The following is a 24,468-nucleotide window of genomic DNA, read 5'->3' on the forward strand; positions in this document are numbered from 1 at the left end:
TCAACTTTGTAACAGCTTCGGGAAGATTTTAATTAATTTAAAAGGAGTCCATAGATGTTTATTTAATACATTTCTTTCCAATTATGACAATGGACGGGCTAATTGAAAGGATGCTCTGAGAGCTGAATAACAGAATAATTAATATTGTAATCGTTAAGTAAATGTTAAAGAGAAATATATTTGTCCGTGTGAAGTGTTAATTTCGTCAGCCATTTCTGTCTTAATAAACACTGAAATATATCATCTTATTCAAGGAAAGAAATCAAAAACAAAACAAAACTGTGAATTTCGCCTCCCCTTAAAATTCAAATCTAGTTTATTAGTTGTTGTCATTTAAATGTTCTGGTTAACTCGAAAGGCCTTACTGCCATTGTGAAGATGATAATTGATACCCGGTTAAAATTTCAGATCCACTTTATCAATTGTTATCATTCAAATGCTGTTGTTGTAAACTATGGAAACTTCGATGCAGTTGTTGGAATGATAATTGGTATCCGGCAGTTTCTTTATAATTTATTCAGCACTTATTGTCTTAAAATAAAAACTCTCTACGTAACCAACACTTATTCTCATAAATAAAACACACTTTATAGTAAACTACACATAGCCAGTCATACTTGAGTCGAGGATAAATGCGATTCTACTCCCAATCAAACTCTGCAAAAATAAGTGGCTGATCTCTCTTAACTCTCGACATCTGCCGAAAATGAAAATCTTTTGTCTCATATCGCTTTAACTTACATGTTAGCCGACTATCAGGATTCACCTTCAAATCTTTCATTCTGTAAGCTTAGCGTCCAACTGAGTTTGCAATGTCAAAGAAGTTAGGTTAGGTTAGCTTTCAGTGAAGTCGCCTTTGTATGCCCAAGTCGGAAACTGAACTAATTTTAAAAAGTTTATGTAAGCAATGTTGTTATTTTCAATCACAGTATGTAAGCTGTCAAGAAGTTGAACATGGCGCAGCAGTTCGTGCTGCTAACTAACACATTCAAAAGATTAGATCTATACGGAAAATATCCCAACAACATCTGCATATCAGAGAATATTGTGGTATTTCTGCAGAAGCGGATAAAAACAAAAGGATGGATAAAAATAAAACAACGATCTAGCGTCCTTAACGTTGTCGCTCTAATGGCGGTAGTATATCCGTTTAGTATAAAAAAGCCGTCCATCCCCCTTGATCACAATGGCTGCCGGTGTATCCATCAGAACAGGTGCACTTGTACTCATCAGCAATATTCCTGCACAATCCACCCTTTAGACAAGGGTTTTCTACACAGTGGTTAATGTCTGCGCAAAATAGAAGACTGAAATGATGTCTTAGTTGGAAATTGATGTCGATTCAGAATACGAGACTCCAAAAGAGCGTTTCATTCGTTTTTACAGGTGCGTTTTAATGTGCTGCCACAGGTGCGTTTTGCTTCTATCATGAATCAGAAAGACTATTAAGCTAAAACTGTCAATAATTAACTAGCTAATCAGTCCAGCAGCTGCTATTCTCGGAAACCAAAATCAACAATCACATCGTGTCAGTAACGGAGGGATTAAATCACCGTGACATTCTTTTTAAAGTGCTGTTATTCGGCTACAAAAGTAATAAGAAAAAAAACAGTATTAATAAGAACGTACAAGATAGTTTTGGCCGTTTTTCTCAATTCTCCTACCTTAACCGTTAGACTCTCAGGATCCGATTGAAAATTCTTCCTTTCAGCTCCTATACTTTTATTTGTAAACAGGTTCAAATAATTTGATGCTCAATCAGATACAAAACCCATCAGCTGATAGATTCATCTCATTTTCTCGCCTGCTTTAAGGTTATGTATTAAGAACCTAGGGATAAGTTTCATTTTTATCACTGCTAAAAGTTTAAGTTATGCGATGTAAAATGCGTGAACTCCTATAATCGCTAAGTGTGAGCATTAAGGTCAGTTCAGGGACTTTAAACAAGGGAACTATTCTTTAATTTAGTGTCAGTCTATTTTAGTATCCAGTGTTCTCCTTTTCAGGCGGTAACCGGTAACATTTACCGCCTGTAGTGCCTCTTAGTACCGTTTAGAATTGCTTGGAATTCTTGAAATTCAACAAGTAAAAGGATTGCTTTACCGGTTTGAAAATTTATTTTACCTGTCATGCTTAAAATAAGGGAGAACACTGATACAGTATCCGTATTTTATTACAATATTTATCAGTATTATTATATATCAGTACATCATCTGTACAACTTATATTTGTATGGTCTACCAAAGGAATCACTCAGGAAACTATAGCGCGTTCAAAATGCAGCAGCCAGGATTGTTACTCATACGCGTAAATGTGATCATATAACATCAGTACTTTGTAAACTCCACTGGTTGCCTATTGAAAGAGCGCATTGTTTTAGGATTCTTTTATTGACATTTAAATGTTTGAACCGCTTAGCGTCAACATTCCTCTGCGATCTTATAACAAAATATGTGCCCAGACGCTATTTAAGATCAATTAATGGCCATCGTTTGGTTGACGTTGTTTACAAACTTACCAGATATGGTTCAAGATCATTTTCTATAGCCTCGGCTAAACTCTGGAACGCGCTGCCGCTGGAAATCCGTTCAAGCGTCAATTTGTTGCAATTCAAGCGCAATCTTAAAACACATCTTTTTAGGAAAGCTTTTTAACCAGATATTTTACTATTGGTTCGTCAGTTAAATAGTTCTTCAGGTAGGTAGGTAGGTAGGTAGTTAGTTAGTTAGTAAATTTCATTACGAGGTTTTATTATTCTTAGTTTTTATACTAATTTTGACAGCTTAGTTATTTTATTAGTTAGTTTATCGTACTCATGTTCTAGATATTTCTACGTGAGATATTTTCAAATAATTGCATAGCGCTATTGGATAGCGATAGAAATAGCATTATATAAATGAAGTATTTTTATCATATTAATCTCAGATTCGTCTGTCGCGAAAAATTAAGGACTTTCAATATTTTCCTGTTGCGGACCAGAAGAGCCAAGGTGTTCAATGCCAATTTTTAATCATGTTATTATTATTATTATCAATATTTTTATCATTATTATTATAATTATTAATCAATACCAGTTTCGCCCTAAGAAGTGTAATACCAGTTTCTGAACCTTTACAGCTGTACAAAGTTCTTTTATTGTGCTATTAATTTTCAACAATTCCAAAGCATAATATCTCTGGCTATCTGAGTATACACTCACACGCGATATTCATTTGCATTTTGGCAGGTTTAACTAAAACACTTGGTAAACACGTTTTAACGGCATGCCAACTCATCAGAGGTTCCTTGCCGCTCTTTTCATAATTAACACTGACTTATGTTTCCATTTCCAACGAAACAAAACCAATTACCTTGTTGAAGTAGTTAAGAGACCATGAAAAATTACATATTTTATTACAAGACACTACCTTGGTTTTCATCGAGGCCATCCAAACATAAGCTACATTTCGAACACCACACCTTTGGTCTTCGTCAGGCACTGAGGTTAATTGAACATGAGGCTCCAAAAAGAGAATATTCGTTCGTTCGTTTTCACAGGTGCGTTTTTATGTGCTGCCATTGGTGCATTTCGCTCACATCATTAATAATAATGACTTATACGCTTAAACTACTATTCAATCTGTTATTAATAACGATAATTAATTGGTGCATCAGTCAAGTAGGTGTTGCACTTTGTAGCCCACAAACAAGGATTACATCGTGTCAGCAAAGGAGGGATTACATCACAGTGATATTCTTCGTAAACTTCTGTTATTCGTCTACAAATAAGAAAATATGAAGACAAAACATCATAAGCGAGCACGCACAATATAGTTCAATACCATTTATTTCAGTTCCCCCGCCTTAACCGTTAGACTTTCAAGATTTTATTGAAAATTCATCCTTTCAGCTATTATACGTTTACCAGTAGACATAGTGCAAGTTCAGAAAATTTGGTGCTCTATCAGAAAAAGTACCTATCAGCTGATAGATTCATCTCATCTTTTCATCTGTATGCTCGCTGGATGACGTATTCTGAAAATAAACGCTAAAAAGAAGTTACATGTTCATTACTTAAAAAATTGCTCAGGGTAAGGGTTAGGTTAGGGTTAGGGCTAGGGTTTAGGGTTTAGGGTTTAGGGTTAGGGTTGGGGATGCCATATAAAATGTTTGAGCTTCACTGCCATATTGCAATTACGTATGTAATCAAAAGAATGAAAAAAATGTTTGAAGGTATTTCGTTATCACTAGCATTATTTGATCACTTAGAGGACAGTGTACGCATCATGCTTGTAATTGGACAGTGTAATAGGACAGTTGAAGAGGATGTTATAAGAAACACGTGAAACCTGCGTAAGCGGATAGAACGCGTCGTGTACGCGCGCTATTGTCTCGCATTTCGCCAAGTTAAATGGTGTTTTTCTTTATATTAAAGGGAGAAGTTTTATGTTGATCATTTCTTAGAGTGAAGCACAATAATCCAGCCAGTAACTTACTTTGACAAGAGTAAAGCTCCATTCTCATTCCGATGGCGCCAAACCAATCCATCGGAAGAACTCGAACGAAGCGAGCATCAATGACCGGGTTAATATCGTGATACACAACTGTGTCCCTGTCAGTGTTTCCTGGGAAAACCTGAGTAGAATATTGTGGGATGTAAAGTTGACGAAGGTATGCATTACACAGGAGCGCTAACTCTAAACCTAGAACCTTAGTTGATGCTTTTCTACATGTTTATCAGCAACATAAATATAGAAATAAACTAATACAGTTTGATATCACTAAATTCTACTAAATTCTCGTTCTTTAGCGTTCTCAAGTATCTCGACTTCACAAAAAGCAAAAAGAAAAAAGCTCATGTTTGAACATATGATGGACCTCGTAATAGCTCAGCTGAACCTCGTAATGGCTCAGCTGCCCGTAAAGTCGCTGTGGCGTAGCGTTAGGGCATTGAAGCGCAGAATTCGAATCTCTGAGGTTCTATAACTCATGGGAACTCTTAATTGTTTTTCGTTTTCCCACCCTCGCAGCAAGAAAAAAAAACATCTCGTTCAGAAAGTCATTCGTATTCATACCGTGTCTGATGTGTCACCGTTTCGCCGGTAGACACTGTAAGTTTGTCCATCATCGCCATATTGTAGCTTGTATTTAATAATCCGCTGATCGAAATCATGTCTCCCTGCGTCGCTATGCCTATTACCCTAGTGGTTTGCTGAAGATCCACTTGCAGCCACTGGTTGGTGTTTCGCACACCAGCTCGCCAGCCAGCAGGTACAAACGCCAACGGAGCTTTGGCCCCCTTGAAATGTAACCTAGCATTTTGTGGGACATGTTTATTACTGAACACAGACGATGCACTGATCTGCGAGTCAGTAATAACTCCACTTTCCATACCTAGGGGAACTGGGCCTTTTAGTGATTCTTCACCTGTATTTTGGACAGAGAAACACAATCACACGTATTGTGAAGTTTACCATTGATGACTGCAGATATTTTCAACGTTTGAAAAGAAAAATCAAAATCAATGTAGTTTAAAGTTTCGATTTCGTCTTAGGATCCAAATTAGAAAAAAATTAACAGAGCATCCAGAGGTTTTTGCATAGGGATTGCCCTGTACAATCCCAAGATGTGTTTAAGGTTAGCTCGTTCAAGTTTCGCAATGCGTTTTCGTAGGGAAAGACTGCATTTGAAATTATGAATGAGTTTTAATTGGGAAAATACAAATCTTCAACGTCTTAGAGAGCTTCTTATTTTCTTCATCTTTTTGTTTTGTTCAGGAATGACCCTCACAGTATTTTCCCGCGCAATATTTTTTCTTTTAAACCACACTCGAGGACTTTGAAGGTAGCAGATATACGAGATCCAGAAATGGTTCGGGGAGGTTCATGACGATGGTCTGGACGAGAAGTCCCTGCACTACCAGGAGCTACTGAGCAAATGCAATTCTGGTGATCTGTGTAGTGTATAGTATCAGGTGCTAAGACATGATGAAAACAGTTTTTAAGGCAATCTAGTTTGAAACGATGCCAAACGATGATCTTTTTCAAATGAGAAATACTGAACGCAACCTACGAGGATCAAGGAAACTTGTTATCTCATACGTTAACACAAACTCTTATGGTCTTCATTCCTTCAGATACACTTCTGCAAACATATTGAACAAACTAAAAGAGAACCTAAGATCATTGACGTCCTTGAATGAGTTTAGAACTAAAATATTCCAAATTTCTTTTGAACATCAATGCATTTGTTACTTATAGTGGTTAATGTACTGTAGATAATTTTATATAATAATTTAATTATAATACGATTTTACTTTTATTTATTTATTTTCTGTTTTTCTTTTTCTTTTTCTCGGAGAAATTAGCTATACAGCTACTCTTGTAAATCCGAGGTGAAATAAAGAAGATGAGGGAGACTCCGCAAGTATTGACGGGAAGCCTCTTGACACAAAGGCAAGAGGCGGCTGAGACTAGTAACTCCTCAGTGATGTAAGTGCAGGATCTTAGACATTAATTTTGAGAATATTTTTCTACTCAGCCCTACTTACATTTGCGGCTGACGACTTTAAACTCTTCCTTGAAAACCTGACAGTTGTGCTGCTCAGATATAAGAATATATATTTTTTTAAAGGAAATTAATTAGTCATCTTGGTTAATCATCAAATAGAGACCCATCGTTAAATTATTAGCACAAAGCTGAAAATTTCAGTTCTGTGTCTCAAATCATGAATGTTACCTTCTTTCAGTCCACAAAATTATTTTAAGAATACCCAACTTAACTAACTCTAACTGCACTGTTCTTGGGAGGACTTTGCAAGTGTCATTTATCCAAAGATACTGAAAATTTAGAAAGTTGGCAATTTTTTTATTTGTCAATATTCGTGGTAACGCCGCGAACCATTCTCCGCTCGCGTTTATCAATAGACTAATGAAAATTCGACATTGCACCATAGCATAAATTGAAAAGGATCAAAGGATAGGCACATTACTAAGACAGATAAGACAGATGGTAAATTTGTACTTCTAACGTCGAAAAAATAATCATTTTATCAGAAAGATGTCACGAATTAAATGAAATCTCAGGTCAGAGGATTTCGTGTTCTGATATTCCACTATCACCCAACACAAAATCCATCCGTAAGCTTAGTCCCGTTCTCATGACAAAGCGAAGATCGTAGCTTTTTCGTCTCTTATTTAGGTGCGTTCCGGTGAATAGACACATACAAACTTTTTGAGATGCCCACTTCTTGTGTGGATCATTACTTAAAATAGATAAGACAAATTTTTGTTACCTTTTTTACATATAATTGAGTGTAAATAGCTTCTTCGTCATATTCCAGTTCTTTTCCTTCCTAAAGAGGGAAGACTCCTCTGTCGTTTAACTCACAGGTTCCTCTAGTTTTGGAAACTTTTCTGAAATTTGTTGAAACGCATCGAGGGTCTCTCTGACATTGCAAACCACAGGATATCAGGCTTGTAAAGTGAAATGTTTTTAGCGTAAAGCCTTTAAGTCGGCGATTATTGCGAGTTATCACAGGACATGAAAGAGACGCTTCCTTACAAAGAAATGCTTGAGATGCTACGACTTCGGACATTAATAACACAACTAAAACAGCACACAAAAAAAAATTCATTTCGGTTTTTTTTGGTCAAGACTTTGCCTTCGGTGCGTATAGTCAACTTTGTAACAGCTTCGGGAAGATTTTAATCAATTTAAAAGGAGTTCGTAGATGTTTATTTAATATTCTTCTTTTCAAATATATTTCTTTTCTGTCCAGTTATAATCAAATGGACAGGCTAATTGAAAGACTGCTCTGAGCGCTGAATAACAGAATAATCAATTTTATAATCGTTCATTAAATGTTAAAGAGAATTATTTGTCTGTGCCAAGTGTTAATTACGTCAGCCATTTCTGTATGAATAAACATTGAAATATACCATCTTATTCAAGGAACAAAAAAAAATCTGTGAATTTCGCCTCCCCTTTAAATTCAAATCTAGTTTATCAGTTGTCGTCATTTAAATTTCTGGTCAACTCTAGAGGCCTTATTGCCGTTGTGAAGTTAACAATTGATACTCAGCTAAAATTTCAGACCCACTTTATCAATTGTTATCATTAGAATGCTGTTGTGAACTATAGAAGCTTCAATGCAGTTGTTGAAATGGTAATTGGTATCCGGCAGTTTCTTTATAATTTATTCAGCACTTATTGTCCTAAAAGAAAAACTTTCTTCGTAACCAACACTTATTCTCATAAATAAAATACACTTTGTAGTAAACTACACATAGCCGGTTACATTTGAGTTGAGGATAAATGCGATTCTACTTCCAGTCATATTCTGCAAAAATAAGCATCTGATCTTCCTAAACTCTTTTCAACTTATTGGCTTGTCTCAAATGTAAACTCTGTTCTCTCATATCGCTATAACTTACATAATAGCCGACTATCAGGATTCACCTTCAAATATTTTATTCTATAAGCTTGGGGTCCTACGGTCTGCAATGTTAAAGAAGTTAAATTAGGTTAGCTTCCAGTGAAGTTTGTTTTTGTGACACATTGGTATTCAAGATAAGTATACAAACGCTAAGAATTGGCATTGCATGTGATAAAGAAATTTTCGAAGGGAGCATTGAGTAGGGAAAATTTGAAGTATACCCAAGCCGGACTCTGAACGAATTTTAAATAGCTTATGTTAACAATAGTGTTATTTTCTTTCAGAGTATATAAGAGGGTCCCTAATAAGTTTCTCAGGATCTGGGATTGGGCTTTTTTAAAGGCTGAGATCCGGGAATTTTGAGTAAGAGGGAAGCGAGATGCTGGATTGCTATAGTGAACGGGACGCGGGAATCAGTGATTTTGAGGAGCAGGATTCGGGAAATAATCACTTCAAACGAATCGAGAACCAGGATGTCCGTTAACGGGAATGAATGAAGAAATTGATCTTCTCAGTCCATGAAAAGCACCAGGCACACAGGCTCACTAGCATTCAAGGGGCGGTCGGGTTGGTCAGCGAAACTCTTCAACTATTGCGCGGGAACGAAAATTCAATGAGAAGCGAAGTTGCCAGTTTACCAAAAAATCCTCAGTGGTTCACAGAGTAACTTGGTATCTAAGACTGCTGCGTCTAACGGACTTGAAACCCTCCAGCAAGTCTCAGAATTATACTGATATGACACTCGTTACTATTGAGTTGTTTGACATTAGACGAGGCACATATTTGCTCGGTTGTGCATCACAAAGATAAATTTTTCACTGTGTTAGATTACGCAAGAAACTTTGGAAATGCAGCAAAAGAAGGCTTAAAGAGGCGAACCAATTGGGCGGCGTACTATTTTACAAATCTAAATTCTTGGTATCCTCTATCCGAACGTGCCATGATCCTGTCAGTAGTTTAACCGTTACCACCTGCACTAATGGCACCGCAGAGCATACAGAAGATGTGCGGACTGGGCATAAACATTTGTTGCAGCAGCAAAAGTAAACATCGTTTTGCAGTGCGTCAGCGCTCTGTCAGATAGGAAACACCGATGGCAAGAGGTTGAACTGCCCAGTTGTACCTCTATCAGAGAGAAATTTAGCAGGGCGGGCCGGTCAGCCTCGAACACTCTGACTTCGAGGAGCAGGAAGAAAACAGTGGGAAACAAGAAATGAGGAAGACGGAATATTAGAGTACAATTCCACGAGTGATGATGAAGATATTCCATCTTTGGAACGAGAGGTTAATTCTCTTCTCGGGAGAGGTTCCCGCTTCGGAAGAAGTATTCGCTTCAACAGCAGAGTTGTATTCAGTTAATATTTCTTTATTTACATTGTTATGGAACAGTGGGATTGCCGTCACCTTCTGTCTTTCATGCACTTGTTGACATTGCTATTCGTTTCTTTGATTCTTACCTATCTTTACTGATCCGTTTTTGGTGCGTGATCGAAGTTAAACGGAAGGAAGTCGTTACCGTGACTAGCCTTGAATGAACGATATCATCATTTTGGTGAAAAGAGAGAAACTTACGTCCGACGGTGACCATAGACTTTAATGGATCAAAGCTGGTTTAGAAAGCCATCACCTAACGATGGGGCCCGCTTACTTCTAGAAAATGGACCAAGACAAAATTGTAAGATCGAGATCAGGATTGGCCGATATAAACCGTCGGGAGAACGGGATTGAGAGTTAATTTTTGTCAGGATCGTGGAATTGAACAACCCTTTTGGGAACCTTCATTAAAGCTGTCAAGAAGTTGAAACAAGGCACGGCAGTTCATGCTGAGAACTAACACACTGAAAAGATAAGACCTATACGTAAAATACAAATAACATCTGCATATCAGAGAGCATTGTGGTATTTCTGCAAAAGCACCCGCTATTTCACGAAGATGGATAAAAACAAAATAAACATCTAGTGTCCTTAACGTCGTCGCTCTTGTGGTGGTAGTATACCCGTTTAGTATTAAAAAGCCTTCCACCTCCCTCGATCACCATGGCTGCCGGTGCATCCATCGCAACAGGTGCACTTGTACTCATTAGCAATATTCCTGCACAATCCACCATTTAGACAAGGATTTTCTACACAGTAGTTAATGTCTGCGCAAAATATAAGACTGAAATGATGTCTTCGTTGGAAATTGATGTCGATTCAGAACACGAGACTCCAAAAGAGCATGTTCGTTCGTTTTTACAAGTGCGTTTTAATGTGGTGCCCCTGTTACGGCGTTTCGCTTTTGCATCATTAATTATATCGACTATTAAGCTAAAACTGTCAATAATTAACTAGCTTGTCAGTCAAGCTACAGCTGTACTTGTTGTACCAAAATCAACGATCACATCGTGTTAGCAAAGGAAGGATTGAATCACGTTGAAACTCTCATTTAAGTGCCGTTATTCGGCCACAAAATAAAAATTAACAAGGAAAAAACTCCCATTTAATCTGTTATTGATAAAGATAATTAATTGGTGGATCAGTCAAGTAGCTTTTGCATTTTGCAGCCCACCAACAAGGATTACATCGTGTCAGCAAAGGAGGGATTGCATCACAGTAATATTCTTCGTAAACTTCTGTTATTCTTCTACAAAATGAAAAATAAGGAGACAAAACAACATAAGCAAGCACGTACAATATAGTTCAATGCCATTTATTTCAATTGCCCTGCCTTAACTGTTAGACTCCCAAGATCTGATTGAAAATTCTTCCCTTTAGCTCCAATACTTTTACCAGTAAACATGCAAACTCAGAAAATTTGGTGCTCCATCAGGAAAAAACCTATCAGCTGATAAATCCATCTCATCTTTTCATCTGCATGCTAACTGGATAATGTACTTCAAAATAAGCGCTAAAAAAAAGTTACATGTTCATTACTGCAAAATTGAAAGGATGCGATATAAAATGTTTGAGCTTTACTGCCATATTGCAATTACATATGTAATCAAAACTATAACAAAATTCTCGAACGTGATTGGTTATCACCAGCCCGAGTAGAGCACTAATAGGACAGTGTACGCGTCATGTTTGTAATTGTACAATGTAATAGGACAGTTATAGGGACAATTAACACGTCCTGCGTAAGTGGACAGAACGCGTCATGTGCGTGATGTTTCGCCGATTTAACTCTTGTTTTTTTTTAATTTTATGAAGACGTATAACCGATGTCCAGTCTCTTTCTTAAACGTTTTCATAGTTTTGATTAATTGGTGACAAAACCTCGAGTCGTCCAATTCTCTCTGGTAATCATACTCGTAATTAGCAAATCTCCCCTTTAGCTGCTACACATATCCTTGTAAATTAGTTAGAAGAATTTGATATAGGACCAAGATGACAACTTCTACCTGATAAGTTTGAATATTCTTATAACCTGTTTGCTGGGTAAGGTAAGGACATTATAGGGATAAAATCCATGTTGATCATTTCTGAAAGTTAAGCACAATAATCCAGCCAGGGATAAACAGATTAACCAGTAACTTACCTTGACAAGAGTAAAGCTCCATTCTCATCCCGATAAAGTCAAACCATTCCATCGGAAGAACTCGAACGAAGCGAGCATCAATGACCGGATTAAGATCGTGATACACAAGTGTGTCCCTGTCAGTGTTTCCTGGGAAAACCTGAGTAGAGTATTGTGGGATGTAGAATTGACGAATGTATGCATTATACAGAAGCAGTAGGTCTAAACCTAGAACCTTAGTTGATGCTTTTCTACATGTTTATCAGCCATCAAATATAAACATAGATATAAAGTAATACAGTTTGATCTCACTAATTTTTTACTACTCGTTTTCTAGCGTTCTCAAGTATCTCTACCTCGTCTCAGACCCACCAAAAGCAAAAAAAGGAAAGTACATATTTGAACATATGATGGACCTCGTAATAGCTCAGTTGTCTGTAAGGTTACTGTGGCGAAGCGTTAGTGTATTGGAGCGAAGAATCCGAAGGTCTGGGGTTCTATCGCTCTTGGGGACTAATTGTTTTTCGTTGTCCCACCCTCCAGCAAGAAGGAAAAAAACAACTTGTTCAAAAAGTCTTTCGTATTCATACCGTGTCTGATGTGTCTACGTTTCGCTTGTAAATCCTGAAAGTTAGTCCATCATCGCCATATTGTAGCTTGTATTTAGTAACCCACTGATCCCAATCATGTCTCCCCTGCGTCGCTATGCCTATTACCCTTGTGGTTTGCTGAAGATCCACTTGCAGCCATTGGTTAGTGTTTTTCACGCTAGGTACCCAACCAGCATATCTGACCGGGTTTTCGGATCCTTTGAAATGTAGTCTAACATTCGGTGGGGCATGTCTATCATTAAACACGGAGGAAGCGGTGATCTGTGAGTCAAAAATAGCACCGCTTTCCATGCCGAGGGGAACTGGGGTTTTTGGTGATTCCGCACCTGAAATTGAGACAGAGAAATACAATCACACAGATATTGATTTGTTCATCATGGGATAAAGGAGGACTTATATTTTTCATTATTCTCATCACCTGTCCGATTGATATTGTATGGTTATTGTAAGGAGAAATTCTGTCTTGGTCACTCGTGGGAATTAAAGGCTTGATATCCACTTTGATTTAGAAGTGACCTAAGCAACAATTTCCTCGGCAATTTTTTTTGACAGCATTCGTGGACTTTCAAGGAAACTATAAGAATCGCAGTGTTTCAAGAAGGTTCGGGAATGTTTGCGAAGGTTCGCGAGGACGGCAGTCTCCGCACCTATTGGCGGATAGACAAGAAGCAGCCAGGACAAGAAACTCATTGTAATTTAAACACGAGGTCGTTGACATTAATCTCAAGAATACCTTTCAAACCAACACTACTTACATTTGCATTTGACGACTTTTAAATCTTCCTTGGATGCCTGACAGTAGTGCTGAAAACATAAAACATCATTTTATCGGGAAATCAACTAGTCTTCCGGGTTCATCACCGTATGGAGACTGCACAATTGAGCTTATTAAAGGCCAAACGATAAAAACATTCAAAGAAAAATATGAGAGATAGAAATATTTCACATCTGTCGTCGATATATGAAAATTTTATGAGAAAGATACCACGAATGAAAGACAAATGTCTCGTGGAATCAGTAACACCTTTTTCTTCGTCTTTTATCGAGACTTTTTTGGTTACCTTCGTGTGGTAAAATTGGGTGTAAATTGCTTCTTCGTCGTATTCCAATTCGTTTCCTTTCTCAGTAAGGAGAACTCCTCTGTCGTTTAACTCACAGGTTCCCTCACTTTTGAAAACTTTTCTGAAATTTGTTGAAACACATCGAGGGTCTCTCTGACATAGCAAACCACAGGATATCAGGCTTGCAAAGTGGAATGTTTTGAACGTGAAGCCTTTCAGTCGGCGATGATTGCGAGTTATCACAGGACAAGAAAGAGACGCTTCCTTACAAAGAATTGCCTGACATACTTCGATTTCAGGTATTAATAACCCAACTACAACACCACACAGAAAAAAATGCATTTCTTTTTTTTTTGGTCGAGACTTAGCCTTCGGTGTATACACGCAGCTTTGTAAAAGCTTCGAAAATATTTCAAATAATTTATAAGGAGTTCAGAGACGTTTTTTTTTAATATTTTTCTTTCCAATCATAGTCAAGTGGAAAGGATGCTCTGAGAGCTGAATAAAAGAATAATAAATATTGTAATCGTTCATTAAATGTTCAAGAGACATATTTGTCCGTGCGAAGTGTTAATTTCGTCAGCCATTTCTGTCTGAGTAAACACTGAAATATATCATCTTATTCAAGGAATGAAAAATAAATCAAAACGAAACTGTGAATTTCGCCTTTCCTTAAAATTCAGATCTAGTTTATCATTTGTTGTCATTTAAGTGTTCTGGTCAACTCTAGAAGCCTCACTGCCGTTGTGAAGTTTATAATTGATACTCGTTTAAAATTTCAGATTCACTTTATCAATTGTTATCATTCAAATGTTGTTGTGAACTAAAGAAGCATCAATGCCGTTGTTGAAATAGTAATTGGTATCCGGCAGTTTCTATATAATTTATTCAGCGCTTATTGTCTTAAAAAGAAAAACTCTCTTCGTAACCAATACTTATTCTCATAAATAAAACACACTTTGTTGTAAACTACACATAGCCAGTTACACTTGAGTCAAGGATAAATGCGATTCTACTTCCGGTCATATTCTGCAAAAATAAACGGCTGATCTCTCTTAACTCTCGACATCTTATTGGGTTGTCGCAAATGAATACTCTCTTCTGTCATGTCGCTATAACTTACTTAATAGTCGATTATCAGGATTCACCTTCAAATCTTTCATTCTGTAACCTTAGCATCCTACGGTTTGCATTGTCAAAAAAGTTAGGTTAGGTTAGCTTTCAGTGAGGTCGCCTTCGTTTGTGTGATACATTCGGATTCAAGGTAAGTACACAAACGCTAAAAATTCAAAGAGTCACAAGCATTGGTAGGGAAAAATTTTAGTATACCCAAGCCGGAAAATGAACTAATTTTAGATAGCTTATATAAACAATGTTGTTATTTTCATTCACAGTATATAAGCTGTCGAGGAGTTGAAACATAGCACGGCAGCTCGTGCTGAGAACTAACACACTGAAAAGATAAGACCTATAAGTAAAGTACCAACAACATCTGCATATCAGAGAGCATTGTGGTATTTCTGCTAAAGTGCGTGCTATTTTCCAGGGTACTAGCTGATCGAGTTTGCCTGTCATGAACACAAGAACGCAGCTCAAACTCTTTTACAGGGTAGTCTGGAGCAAGATTATTAATGCACTTAAAAACCACAGTTGCATCATTGCAAGTCTATCTTTAATAGGGAGCCAATTCAATCGCCAGAAATCAAGGACATTTCGAGCCCGCTAACAATTATCAGCGGTATATCGTAATACACTCCGGAACGCACAAATTTTTTTGGGATCACTTTCCGAAGGAGCTTAGAAACCAGGCTCAACTCAGAAGCCAAGCCTACTGAATTTGTGCCCAATTTCTTGCTTGCGTGACCTTTTTTGTCACACTGGAGAATACAAGGAACTTCGGCGTGCAGTAAACACAAGCTCAAATTTTTAAAGCAGCAAAGAGAAAAACGTTTTGAGACTGAAAGGTAAGTAAGTAAGTAATTATTTTAGTTTTTTACAACCTAAATTCAGTGTTTTGCTTTGTAATTTTACAACGTACAATAAATTGTCAAATTAATAACTCGAAAAGCTTTCAGCTAAAATTTAACTCTTTATTAATAACCTTACACTTTCTTGATCTGATACCTCAATTAGCGATAACACCAGAAATCATTTGCTTTTGTGGTATATACTATATGTATACCTAACTTGTTGAAGTACGTTGTTATGAACTAATGCACTCTGAGCAACAATTAATCTGATTACACAAAACTGAGCTAATGTTTAAATTGTTACCTGGACTGCCTGGACATCTGAGGAAACTGATAATGCATTTGAGAGTAGTAGGGATGCTTACTTCATAGTGGCTATGGCTGTACCTGTCCTTGAATTTGCCCTGTTATTTGTAATAGATTTTCCATGCATTGTCTGTTATTTTTTTCAGGAAATTTTAGTCTGCAAGAAATTTTTTTTCCAGAAGAATCCTTTTCCTGTAACGTGTACAACTGTTGCTTACGTTTGCCATATTACTGATATTTGCACAAAAATTTTTTGACATTGAATTCTTATACAAACTGACTGCAAGGTCTCGCCTGCTCACCAACCCATCAAGGTGGTGTTGAAAACTGCAGTAAGGTCTATTGAATATAGTTAAAGTACTGAATTTCACTCCATGACTTACAACTACAGAATATGGGGCTTTTTTATGATTATGTACCAAACAAAAAAAAATACTTTCTTGGCTCATTTGCATCAAGCCATCTGATATAATGCAATCAATGTCTTGTTTTCTGTGTCCCAAGTCATTGCTCAGTTAGAATTGATACTTAAATCTTAATTATAATCATTTAAATCCAACTGAATGTATTTCTTTTATTACTTTTCCACTGACTGCCAAACCACTAAGCCTTGAGGCATTAAACAGTGAGGACTTTTAAAAAGGCCCTATATTGTATACATGTAGCTGCTTTGGGGGAGGGGAGTGGTAAAGTTTCAAATTTGGTTAAGAGTGTGTAACACAATAATAATAATGATAATAATGTTAATAATAATAATAATAACGCATTTTTTCCATCATTTGTAGAAAATGCATCTAACCTGGAGTAATTAGTGGAACATACCAGAATAACCTTTTTATTAATGCAAGGCCTCGGTGGTGCACAGTTATGACATAAAAATAATTTTCTCTCGTGTGAGGCATCAGTCAATTTAGGAATTACCAAGTATAAAATATCAAGTCAATATGGTCCAGAAACTACTCATTTTTGTAGAGGGGTCGAAATTATTAGGTTTGCGCACCGTTTTCACTCTTTGCACCCTGAGCACTAATACACGCATGCTTCAGATGGATGCTCAACACAACAGCGTCAAAAAATAATCAAGCAAATAACTAAGACGTGCAAAGCTTCCAGGGTTAATATAAATTTACCGCTGTAAACAGTGAAAAGGCCTTACCAGATTTTACTCGTAGTTTCTTTAAAGGTACAACTTCCTATGACGTTCTAACAAGATTATCAAGTTGTCAAATAGGTATTTTAATATGATTGATACGAATTGCTCTATTAAGTCGAAATAAGCTTAATGTCAGGAATAAATAAGCGGATTACTACACTTAAGACAAATTTTGTAGTCCATTTAAAAAAGTACTTGGTTCAATTACGCAGTTCACCGAAAGGTTAATGTTGTTTGCCTGCTGGGATTTTTTTAAAATTGAATACATTTTCAAGACCTGTACTCGATGAGGTGCACTTCTTGCGATTGTGCTGCAATCCAGCGAATCCTTCGGAAAAACATGTCACCGAGAGCAGAGCTTGTAAGACACTATTCGGAGGCAAGTATTTCCTTGGTTTGAAATTCCCATTGGTTCCATTTGATCGTGAGTAGTGTTTAGAATTCACGAAGAAAGGGTATTTTAGCCAAAGGCAGAAGATTCATATTTGAACGGAGCGTAGCGAAATAAGGTAATATTCTTTCCCGAGAAAATTACAAAAACATAGGGTTAATAAATAACTTCCCATTTGTTTTTTCTCGCGCAAGTAACAAAAATGTTTTCTTCCCTGTCCCCCTCCAATCGCACTTCAACCAGTCGGGGGATGTGAGGGTAGAATTGTTAACAAATCATCAGAAGGCTTTGTTGCCTAATTGAGCCTGGTGTCTAAGCTCCTTCAGAAAGTGATCCCCAAAAAAATTTCTGCATTCGGGGAACGGTTGTTTACAAATTTTAAATATTTATAGCAGACAAATATATTAAAAGGCGGGATCTGCTACCTTTATCAACATGGAGAATTACATACTGTACGACGAAGTTGGTAGAGGAGAACACTCTGTGGTTTACAAAGGTCGTAAGAAAGGAACAATTGAATTTGTAGCGATACTCTGTGTTGAAAAATGCAAGCGACTGGAGCTTCGAAACATTGTCAGACTGACTTACGAGATGGATCATCTAAATGTTGTCAAATTTCGTGAATGGTACGAGACAACAAATCACATCCGGATGGTGGTGGAGTTATGTACAGGAGACAGTTTGGACGCCGTCCTGTCTCAAGATAAATGTCTACCAGTGGAAATTGTCAGACAATTTGGAATTGAAATTGCAAAAGCATTGTACTACATACACTCCCTTGGAATTCTTTATTGCGATTTGAAACCATCAAGGATAATGCTTGATGGAGCAGGTGTCTTGAAGTTCAGTAACTTTGCACTGGCCAGAGTTGAAGGAGAGGACGACTTCTATGACGGTTTACATGAAGAACAAAATTCTGACGACGAGGGCCAAAATTATAGAGATACAGAGAAGGATCAAAGCCAGCGACCCAAATCTTTACCCCACTATATGGCCCCTGAAGTACTCAGTGGGGGTCCTCATTCTAAAGAAAGTGGCCTGTGGTCATTTGGGTGCGTGTTGTATGAATTGTTTTCTGGAGAAAAACCTTTTGTTGCGGATTCTTTTGCAGAACTTGTCACAAAAATTTTTCATGAAAATGTCCCTCACCTGAGATTAGACATGGAAGGTGCAAAAATGGGGCATTACATGATCTTGACAATGTGATAAAAAGACTGTTAGAGAAAGATCCTACACAGCGTTTAGACTGGAAAGATTTGATAGTACACAGCTTTTGGGAAGGTGAATTAGAAAATCAGCTTAAATCTGCTGATGAAATCAAAGAGGAAGCAGAAACTGAAGATCAGCAAGAATTAAATGATGAAGGGAAGAGTGAAGATTTACACTGTGGAAATGTTGGAGAAGAGAAAGAACATGTCAAAACCAAGAGTGATCAATTACATCTGCCAGCACAGATCGTCAGGCAGGGAACATATACCTTCAGCAGCAGGCCACAAGCCAAGCTGATCCTGCTTCAAGTAGTAAGGAAAATGAATCTCTAGGCAAAACCCATACAGTGGTCAGAAGAAAAACATTAGATGATCAAGATGAGAGTGAGCCCAACTCAACTAAAAATGCAAAAAGAGATTCAACAAATGTAGTTTTTGGAACTTCAGAATCAAAGAACAATAAGTCAAACCTGGTGAAACAAAATCGAACGTTCAAAAAATCTGACTTCAATAAGCTGAAACAGAATGGACTTAATCAAAATGAAGCTCAGGAATCTACAATTTCAGTACTTCAGGATCAGCAGGTTAAAGACAATAGAAGTCCAACTCATAACAAAATTTCAGATTTAGTGAGTCATCCATCGGATTTTCTTGTGACACCAATTGCTGATAACCCTCGCATAAAGAAATTTTCCCTTCCCAAATGGGATTCAAAGGCACTACCTTGTCAACCTCTAAAACCAGGAGAGCTTGTGGACCTTCCAAGAGAAAAATTTGAAGAGCATTTAACGTCCATTAGCAGTTTGTTGAGTCAAAATGACAGAGCAAATGCTGGCCCTGTTGCCTCTCTTCACCGAAGCAAATTACACACAGCATCTTATTTGGCATCACTGTGCCGAGATGGAGAGATTGTTAACGAAGTCTTTGATTCAGATTTTATACCAGTGATGCTGAGACAGATCAAGTCTGGTTTTTCAGCTGATTTCAAATCAAGACTTGGTAAGTGTCACGAACAATATGTGCTACCCATACCCCATCTTGAGTATGATAGTATGTTTCTTAGGTCTGTAAACTCTGCCAAGTATATTCCTGGGCCCAGTTGTTCAAAGGCCAATTGGGGCAAAGCCAAGGTTAAATTTTCATTCAGCTTTCTTTTTTTCCTTTGTTCAAAAACCTTTTCAGGATATTTTTCTGTAATCTTTTTAAAGCACCTAATACTGTAATGAAAGTTTAGACTAAAAGAATTGTATTGAATTTTCTTTGAAAACCTCCAGATCTGAATTAAGATCTAACATTAACCCAGGATTGTCTGCCTAGCTTTGAACAACCTGCCCTGGCCATCAGCTTATAGAAGCATACAGTTGTTAGTTTTCTGCATAACAGAGATTAAAAGTTTTAGTCTATGTACCCAATGCCAAGTGGTTTATTGAAGCATTACTTAACCCCAGTTTCAATAGCATCTGATGAATAAACCCCTACACTCCCAAGAGTGATCAATACTTGATTTCTCCTCAGAATTGTAGTACAATGTCAAACAGACTGGTAGAGAGATAAGGAAAATTTCCAGCCAGTGGATATTGTTTGGGTTCACACCAAATTCCTAGAATGTGCACTAAATGCAGGGGTCTCCATGAAAGCTGGTTACTGGCTGTGTCTTCCTTGGCTTGTAAGCCCGCCTACTGCGGTCTGTTTAGTTTTGCGGTCTGTTTTAGTTTTAGTCTTTTAGCTGGTAATGCTACAATGATTTCTGAGGACTTCAACATGACAGAAGTGTTCACAGTATTAACAGAGGTGATCAGAGACAACTTTCGGAATGCCAAGCTCAAGCAACATCTTTTGCCTGCCCTGGGCGAGTTTCTGTTTTATGCTGCGACTCAGGAGGAAAATTTAGGAGGTGAAATTCCACAATGGGACGTTCCAGGTAATGTGTTAAGAGGGTCAGCCTCATACAGATAAGGTAATTGCAGGCCTTCTCATTTAGGTGTTGTAATGTTTTTAGTTGTCAAGTACATGTATGTAAACGTCTGATTATGGAAATGCAATCAAACGTGCCCTAATTACACGCGTCACTTTTATTAGTCCAGTGTTCAAATAATGACATACAGATGGACAAAGAATTTGAAAGGATCTGTAGGCAAACAATTGAATGCAACGCAAACAGACCAAATCTTCCATCGGGGGTTTATTACAAACTAACAAAATGACCAGCTCCCAGCTGGCTTGTTATCTCAGGTTGTAGAGCACTGCAATGCTATTGCAGAGATCATGGGTTTAAATCCCCTGCCGGTCTGAATTTTTTTTTCAGGCTTTTATTTTCACTACTGAAAAATATAAATATATGACTATATATTATATGATTTTCATATCTTCATAGTCCTTTTCTCATCTTATAGTATTGTTCTACTTCATGTTCGTCAAATGCCTAGAAATAAATTTTGAAACTTAACGGACGTAGTCTAGTGGTTGAAATCTGAAGACAACAACACGGACATGAATCTCAACTTACTTACTTTAAACCTCTGGGATGGACATCCATCGTTCTGAGCGAAACTCATGCTGTACTCATTACTCAGTTCTTTCAGGATGCCCTTGAAGTGAAAATTGGAAGTATGTCGTAGTTTTACTTCCAGGTATATACGGAGGCGGCAAATGTACTTTGCAATTACAACTTAGTTGTATTTCCTTTAGGAGTCACTTTCACTATTGTCACCAGATGTCTACATGAGGGAGAAGATATCGCGGTGCAGCACTTTGCTGTTAAAGCCATTGAGAACGTGGCGTCAACCCATGGCAGACATTGCACGAAATTTGCCACAAATGACACAGCTCAGGTAAAAACTAAATAAACGTTGAAACTTAGAGAATTAGAACCAGTCATGGCTGATCATCGGAATAAATCAGAACCGAAGTAATTACGAAAGCCAATCAAGATTCGGAGTTAACTAATTTACTCCTCGAGAACTGAGTGGCGATTGAGCAATTTTGTGTTAATTGCAAGAGAAAACAATTTAATCGCAAAAAGGTACAATTGGGAGAATTTTCTTTAAAGACATAGTTATGATGATAGAGCGTTATCAACAAAAAGGTCATGGGAATGAACTAAAAAATCAGGTAGATGGTGTTATCCTAATAGAAGTGAGGTTTACAAATCATATCTTATTTTTATCGTTATCTTTTGCGCAGCTTCTTTGGAATTTCTTCACTCACTGTACCATTGATGCCCAGAAGGTGACAGCGATTTCAGCGCTCAGTCGCTTGACAAGTAACTCACCTACAGTCTTCCAACATGTGATTGAGAAGGCAGGTTTCAAAGCAGTAAGCACAGCCTTGGCCAGCAGCATTCCCAAGATACAGCAAGGTTTAGTAACAATGTTCGTCGTTCTGCTTTCTAACAGACCTCAGATGCGAAGGCTTGTTCAAGAACGAGACCTGGCTACCAAGGGTCTTCATCTGTTTGAGAGTCCATCCATGGTTATCCGGGGAAAGGCCTTCCTTCTGGTCCTAACCTTGATCCAGTCCAGCCCGGAAGCCCTCCTCATGTGCTGCCAGTCCCGGCTGGTCATGTACATCGAGTGGCAGCTAAAGAGAGGTACCCCAATTAAAGGCGAGAGCCGGGAGAATCGAGACTATCTTGCGCAGTGTCAGAATATTTGCATGTCCGCCATCGTTGAAGCGGTACCCGGGATCCTGTTGGATGTGTTGGCGTCTCTGGATGCGGTTCAAGGAAGGAAGCATCCCTCGGCGAGTCACGCCAAGCAGCTGCGGACAAACCTTCCACTGTTGTCCATCATTCTGCACCTCGTTACAAGTCACGCTTTTCGTTCTCAAGTAACAAATGAAGAATTTCTCGTCAATGTCGGCTTGCTTCTGTCGCATGTGACTTCAATTGATTCTGGAAGCACCAGCATTGGATCAGCAGCGGGACCGAACGCAGCAGAAGACCTTATCAGCGTGGTGTTGTCTATTTCGGAAGCAATCACGCAACACCCTCCTATACTGCTGGAGTACCACGCTACACATCCTGCTTTATCTGGCTGCTCTGATGAGCAGTACAAATGGAGATACACGAGTGTTAAGCTTCAGAATGTTTGCCGATGTAGCGTTGCTGTATCTTGATAACCATAATGTGTACAATTCCTCCAGTGATGTTGAAGATGTGTTGAAAAGTACCAGCAAACTAAATGAGGTGAGATGCTCTCTCTTCCTTAGAGTTTTTCTGCATGGAAGAGTTCTTTATTGTAATTAATTACTTTCCTTTCCTTTTTTAGTCCAAGCCTTAAATTCATCTAGTGGAAACATTTTGCGTCTGGCGTTTTTAAAGAAGGCCTCTTTTTAAGTGGTAATGTACTTGTTGTCATTGATTCCTCGTAGGTTATTAATAATCACTTACTGCCTCAGTATCATCTCATCCTGCAAGACCAAGATCCTTTACCAGCATATGGTCTTAAACTGTTGCTATCTTTCTTGGAAAGAAGCCCCGACGTCATCCACACAGTCGTGGATCAAAAGCTTCTTCTTACCATGTCCCAGATCCTACAGTCCCACACCGACCGAGTCGACAGGGGAATGGTGCTGAGTACAGTTGGTTTACTGGACTGTTTGGTTTCTGCCAAAGTTGTTGACGTTTCTTTGTTATACGACCAAGGTTTAATCGATATCCTCGTTTCCGTTTTCGTTGACGTTGCGTCGGTACAAAACGAGGAAAATTCTACTGGAAATGACCCCTCAGTGGCGCTGTTGCTTCCCCTTTTCGATGCTTTGAATAACACGTTGAAATTCGTCTCCAGAGAAGTACCCAAAGCTCTGCAGGCGAAGACTGAGGCGAGACCAGACAACGAGGCTCAGACGCAACTGGCGGAGAAGCTCCTTGTGGAGAGTAAACCGCTGGTCGACATGACTGGCTTGCTTATCAACTTTCTCTGTCACGAGGACCTGGATGTGAGAGACAGTTCTTGTAGGTGCTTGTATCTAATGGTGGAACTTTTTGGAGGGATTTATCAGGACTCTCTAAGCGCGGAAAACATGGAGTGCTTTGCGGAGGCTTTGAGCGCCGCTGACGTTAAGAAACAAAAACAGCTTTTACGAATTATCAAACGATTAGTTTCTCCCAATTTACAGAGCAATTATTTGGAAGGAAACAGTTTGCAAAGACTCATTCATGTTCTGCAAGGACTGCCGACTTCAATGGACTCCTCCAGCGCGGAAGGATCGGCTGTTGAAAGCCTCGTAGGAGAAATTCTTCTCAAATTCGGCCATGATAATTAGCCCCTCTGGCTGAGATTATGATCTTAGCCGACATAGAAGGGTTGTTGTAAGTTATTTTTCCTGTGGTGTTATCTCGAATGCCACGCAGTAAAGTGTGTTCACTTCAGATTTTGATAGTGATTAATTCCCAAGGAGAGAAGGGGTATTCTGGGGATCTTCTGCCAGGGGAGGGGTTATTCTGGGATGCACCCCCCTGGTCAAATCACTTACCACTTTCGACCGGAAAAAAATGGAAAACAAAAACCCCATCATGAGACAACAGTAGAAAGCTTGAAACGCCCCAGAATTTTTAGGTATACTAAACGAAGTTGTTTATTTAAAAGAAAACTATGGGCGTCATTATTTCTCTCTCAATTAGCATCTAAAAACCGGTATTCCTCTCAGAAAAAGCGCGTGTTTATTTTATCTTCGGTTTGTTACAATTATGCCCGATAGTTAACCTCTCAGTTGGGGAACAAATGTTACTTGATATAAATTCTTTTAAGAGTACACCTTTCCCACTATTATTGCCGTCCATCTCGTGTAACAGGAACAGGCTTTTAGCAATTGAACCTTTGACAGTTTCCGTCCTGCTTTCGTTACAATTCTTCA

General features: G+C 38.2%; 2 protein-coding genes and 1 pseudogene across 2 annotated transcripts; 1 reads left to right on the forward strand and 2 right to left on the reverse strand.

The window, feature by feature from the left end:
* Positions 1-3,750: 3,750 nt before the first annotated feature.
* On the reverse strand, positions 3,751-10,524 carry LOC131770094 (EGF-like repeat and discoidin I-like domain-containing protein 3; annotated as a pseudogene).
* A 507-nt stretch (positions 10,525-11,031) lies between these two features.
* On the reverse strand, positions 11,032-14,692 carry LOC136279634 (retinoschisin-like). The gene is made up of 6 exons (XM_066163573.1): positions 14,601-14,692; positions 13,585-13,705; positions 13,279-13,327; positions 12,503-12,849; positions 11,934-12,072; positions 11,032-11,039 (listed from the first exon to the last, which is right to left on the reverse strand). The coding sequence occupies exons 1-6, from the start codon at positions 14,690-14,692 to the stop codon at positions 11,032-11,034; spliced, it is 756 nt and encodes a 251-aa protein (XP_066019670.1).
* A 3,147-nt stretch (positions 14,693-17,839) lies between these two features.
* LOC136279820 (serine/threonine-protein kinase ULK4-like) lies at positions 17,840-24,096 on the forward strand. The gene is given in 8 exon segments (XM_066164117.1): positions 17,840-18,575; positions 18,578-18,903; positions 18,906-19,615; positions 20,307-20,533; positions 21,301-21,443; positions 21,796-22,625; positions 22,627-22,798; positions 22,984-24,096. Coding segments are annotated over 8 exon segments (4,038 nt in total). The 3' UTR covers positions 23,878-24,096.
* The last annotated feature ends 372 nt before the right edge of the window (positions 24,097-24,468 follow it).

The sequence above is a fragment of the Pocillopora verrucosa genome, chromosome 3 (genome assembly GCF_036669915.1).
Source record: "Pocillopora verrucosa isolate sample1 chromosome 3, ASM3666991v2, whole genome shotgun sequence".
NCBI lineage: Eukaryota > Metazoa > Cnidaria > Anthozoa > Scleractinia > Pocilloporidae > Pocillopora > Pocillopora verrucosa.

Excerpts from the sequence above, each read along its gene's own strand:
- LOC136279634 (XM_066163573.1), bottom strand. The coding sequence starts at position 14,692 with ATGACAGAAGAGAGTATTCATTTGCGACAACCCAATAAGATGTCGAGA. Across the intron at positions 12,850-13,278 it reads AAAAGTCGTCAAATGCAAAT|GTGCGGAATCACCAAAAACC; the intron begins GTAAGTAGTGTT and ends TCTCAATTTCAG. Across the intron at positions 12,073-12,502 it reads ACGTAGACACATCAGACACG|GTTTTCCCAGGAAACACTGA; the intron begins GTATGAATACGA and ends TACTCTACTCAG.